We start from the raw sequence: 3797 nt of genomic DNA, 5'->3' as shown, positions 1-3797 counted from the left end.
TCTCTGCTCACTAATAGAAAAAATCTTTCAAATTTGTCAGCTGTGTAAGAGCACCACTGGCTCAATAACATATTAGCACATCAGCAATGGAAGTGGCTTACTTTCCACCTGGGTCTGCCACAGTAATGTTGAAATAAAAGCATGATACAGTAACGTTGATAAAATGCATAAAGAATACAACTTTCACTGTATTCGTTTTCATAGTGAGCAGAGAGAGCACTGACAATGCAATCAGAAAAATGATACAAGCCGAAACAAGAACTGAAACGAACAGCTGTGAATGGAAAGGAGGGGATACATTTCATGTTTTTGCCGTTACAAAATTGACACCATTCATTGCAGTGAAAGGGGACGGAGTTCCCAGGTGTAACAGGAGTAACACCGTCGAGTTTCTCACAACGAATCAAATCCATGGGAATGTAGGGAGAGGAGATTTGAAGAGTCATGCGAACTGCTCGGAGTGCTGAAGGAAAGATAAGATTGGGCTGGAAGAGATTCCTGGCCTTAGCCATCTGTCGCTCTTTGGGCGGGCAGGCTGGCCATTGAATGTGAGCAGTGAGCTGTCACTGCTGATTGATGGACACTCGCCTCTGGCCGCGACCCCAAGTGTGGGAAAGTGGCTGAGCGCAGGAACTCACGCATTCACATGCTAATTCATTGATATAAATAGGAGTTCGGCAGAGAGCGAGAAGAGATCACAGCTTCAGCCAGCCTGAAACTAGCTAGCAGCTTGTAACAAATCTTTCTCCCAGACTGCAGATCGGTGAAAATATGACTGCCACAACATATAGCAACAATGTGGAAAAACTCTCCAACGCCAAAGAGGAGCGGAAGGTAAGAAAATAACGTTGTCAACCAAGTTACTTTTGGAAGCTGGAAAGTGGTATTTGTTCAGAGTTCGGCTCTGGCTTTTTGTTTAAACTTATCTCGTTTAATTGTATCCTGCAGTTACGAAAACCTCTCATTGAAAGAAAAAGACGAGAACGGATCAACAACTGCCTGGATCAACTGAAAGAAACAGTCGTTGGCGCCTTCCGTTTGGATGTAAGTGTAGTTAGTATTTGCGCTCTACTCTCGCTGCTCTTCTGCAATGATTCTACGATTATTGTTTCTATTTATTCAAAATGATCGGAGAAAGAAGATAACACATCTATTAATTTTCTACTAGCAATCCAAACTTGAAAAGGCAGACATCCTCGAGATGACAGTAAAACACCTTCAGAATGTTCAAAACAGCAGGATGATTGGTGAGTTTGACTTCACTGTTTGATAGTTATGTTAACATTCGGAAAGTATAACAACATTATGGAGTTTTTTTTATGAAGCTGGGTAGAAAGTGTTGCACGTATGTTATACGTAATCGTACACAGTAATAAAGATAGCTTGGGCGAGGGTAAAATTATTTCAAGCTATAAATTACAGAATTATCATATATATTCACTTATTTTTTTAAAAAATTGGGTTGTTTGTACATATCTAAGACTGCATTTGGGAATTAAAAAGCGAGCAATTCGTGGATCTTTAATTATCACTATTCCTGGTTTTGTTTCAGCCGATACTAATATTGGACTTGAAGCTCAGCAGAGGTACAGTGCCGGCTACATCCAGTGTATGCACGAAGTTCATAACCTGCTGCTAACCTGCGACTGGATGGACAAAACCGTTGGGGCACGTTTGTTGAACCACCTACTCAAGTCACTGCCTCGATCCAGCGAAGATTCGCGTCAGGCCAGACTGAAGAATCCTCCAGTGAACCTGCAAACTGCTCAGACTCCACTCTCCCCGGTGAGCCATGGGCACATGCCTTCAATCAACGCTGCTTCCTCGGGAGCTCTGGATTCTTTCCCTTGCTCCTCGCCCGACCAGATCTGCAATCCCGGATTTAAAACGTGCGGGAAAAGCATGGAACAATTTCCAACCCCTACAGCAAATCTTCAGCCGCCCGCTAGCTCTGCTACCCAACAGCTCCAAGAAGACCTGTCCTTAATGCACCATCCGTCTGTAGCATGTGCTGATGTGTGGAGACCCTGGTGAAGGGACTGACGACTTTTCTAAGCACTAGACTCTCCTTATGTATCTCATAGATATGCTTTTCGAAACACTTCCGGGCAAATCGTGTCCCTTACGTGTGCTAAAATCAGGGTACTTCACGCTGAAGGGTGCTTATCCGTAGCCTGTATTGTAGAAGGCGTTTACAATGTTGTATTCAATGAAATACATCTAATTTATTGGATAGAGTTGCTTGCGGGCTTTTTACTTCCCCCTTATGTTTTGTTATATTGCAATTAACGACTTAATAATAAACTTTGAAAATTGGTTTGTGTCTCATTCTGTAATGGGCGATGTAAGGTGGTCAGTCTGGTCTTGTCTCGCTGAGGTCGTTAACCCCCTAACTGCCTTAAAGCATCCAGCCTTTTCATACTGCTTCGTGTAGATAGTAAAATTGAAGTCACCATCATAGGACTTTACGCTAGAGTTTCACAAAAGAAATCTATTGTTTCTTTTGCATTGCCATTGCAGCTAGACCTTTTTTGTTTACAAAATATTTGTAGTTCGGACGCACTTTCGGGGCTGGTGAGTCTTGAATCCGGATCTTCTACAGGAACACTACCACTGCACCATAAGAGCCCCCAAGCTGAATGGTTCAGAATAACAATATGCAAGTTATAAAATTTGATCTACATTTATCACATTTATAAACATTTACATTCAAAATGGTTGAGTTCACAAACATTGCAGGACAAAGAAGGGCAGAATTTTATTTGCCTTTTAAATCTGTACCATCAATTTCTAAATATATCCTGGTTATTTTGAAACAAATTTGTACCCAGACAAACACAGACTTCAAAGACGCCATGCCCAATCCCAAAACGGTAGGGGTATTGTGATACTTTAGTCAGTCTGCGTTCAGAAGTTTAACGAGGAATCATTTTAAACAACAAGCGTCGAATTCCGTTCATAAAACGGAGGAGGCGCGAAAGAATTGAATTCAAGCAGTGAACCGTTCAGTGAATACTGCGAAGGATAACTATTGTGCTGCTCACACAAGTGCTAATACACTTCAGAAGTTTCTTCAATCGTCGTGTAAATGATTTGTTTATCTGTGATCTTTGAAGAGTGAAAGCTGTCGCTTTTAACAGTCGAGCCTGGACGATTGGGCTATGACCTGGAAATTTGGGTGGGAATGTTCCCACGGTCGTAAAGCGACGAAGAATCCAGGCACAAAACATCCATTTGTGAATGTATTTCAGATGGCAAGTCCCATTTTGCCTACCATTTCAGTGACCCTCTTTTGTGATTCAGGCCCCAAAGAGCGACCATCTAATCAGTTACTAAAAAAAAAAAATGTGCATTTTACATAATGTTCATTGCCCATCTGCCCCGTGCCAAGTACCTCAAAGGTGGCCAATGGCTGAAACCGCTTGGCACTGTGCAATAGGCTCGGCAGAATGCCTTTTAATAATTACAAACACGTTGAAGTGCAAAGAACACTGGGAACAATTGATTTCATGTGGGAACCTTAGTTCAGTGACAGTGGGAACATGTTTCTCCAATTGAAACATAACTACAGACACGATTCCGTGATATTTAATAATTCAAATTGTATTGTGTGAGAAACGTATTGAACATAGTATTTTTAAATGCATAGTATTCCCTGAAACCATTTAAAACTCAAGTCGTTTGTTTTAATGTGAAGTTTAAAATCCCCGAGATGCTATGTGCACTTTTTAAAGTTCTGGGGTTTCCACATTAAAATATTTCGAAAACAGATGTCATAGTAATTGATACAGAGATAG

The 3797-nt window shown here is 41.3% G+C and overlaps 1 protein-coding gene across 1 annotated transcript; it reads left to right on the top strand.

Annotated features, from left to right (window-relative positions):
- Positions 1–704: 704 nt before the first annotated feature.
- her8.2 (hairy-related 8.2) lies at positions 705–2280 on the top strand. The gene is made up of 4 exons (XM_020523896.2): positions 705–834; positions 949–1044; positions 1169–1247; positions 1553–2280. Exons 1-4 carry the CDS (start codon positions 772–774, stop codon positions 2032–2034), a joined length of 720 nt encoding a protein of 239 aa, XP_020379485.1. The 5' UTR covers positions 705–771; the 3' UTR covers positions 2035–2280.
- The last annotated feature ends 1517 nt before the right edge of the window (positions 2281–3797 follow it).

This window comes from Rhincodon typus, chromosome 13, assembly GCF_021869965.1.
Source record: "Rhincodon typus isolate 14 chromosome 13, sRhiTyp1.1, whole genome shotgun sequence".
Classification (NCBI taxonomy): Eukaryota; Metazoa; Chordata; class Chondrichthyes; order Orectolobiformes; family Rhincodontidae; genus Rhincodon; species Rhincodon typus.
This window is presented reverse-complemented; position numbering and strand designations above follow the sequence as displayed.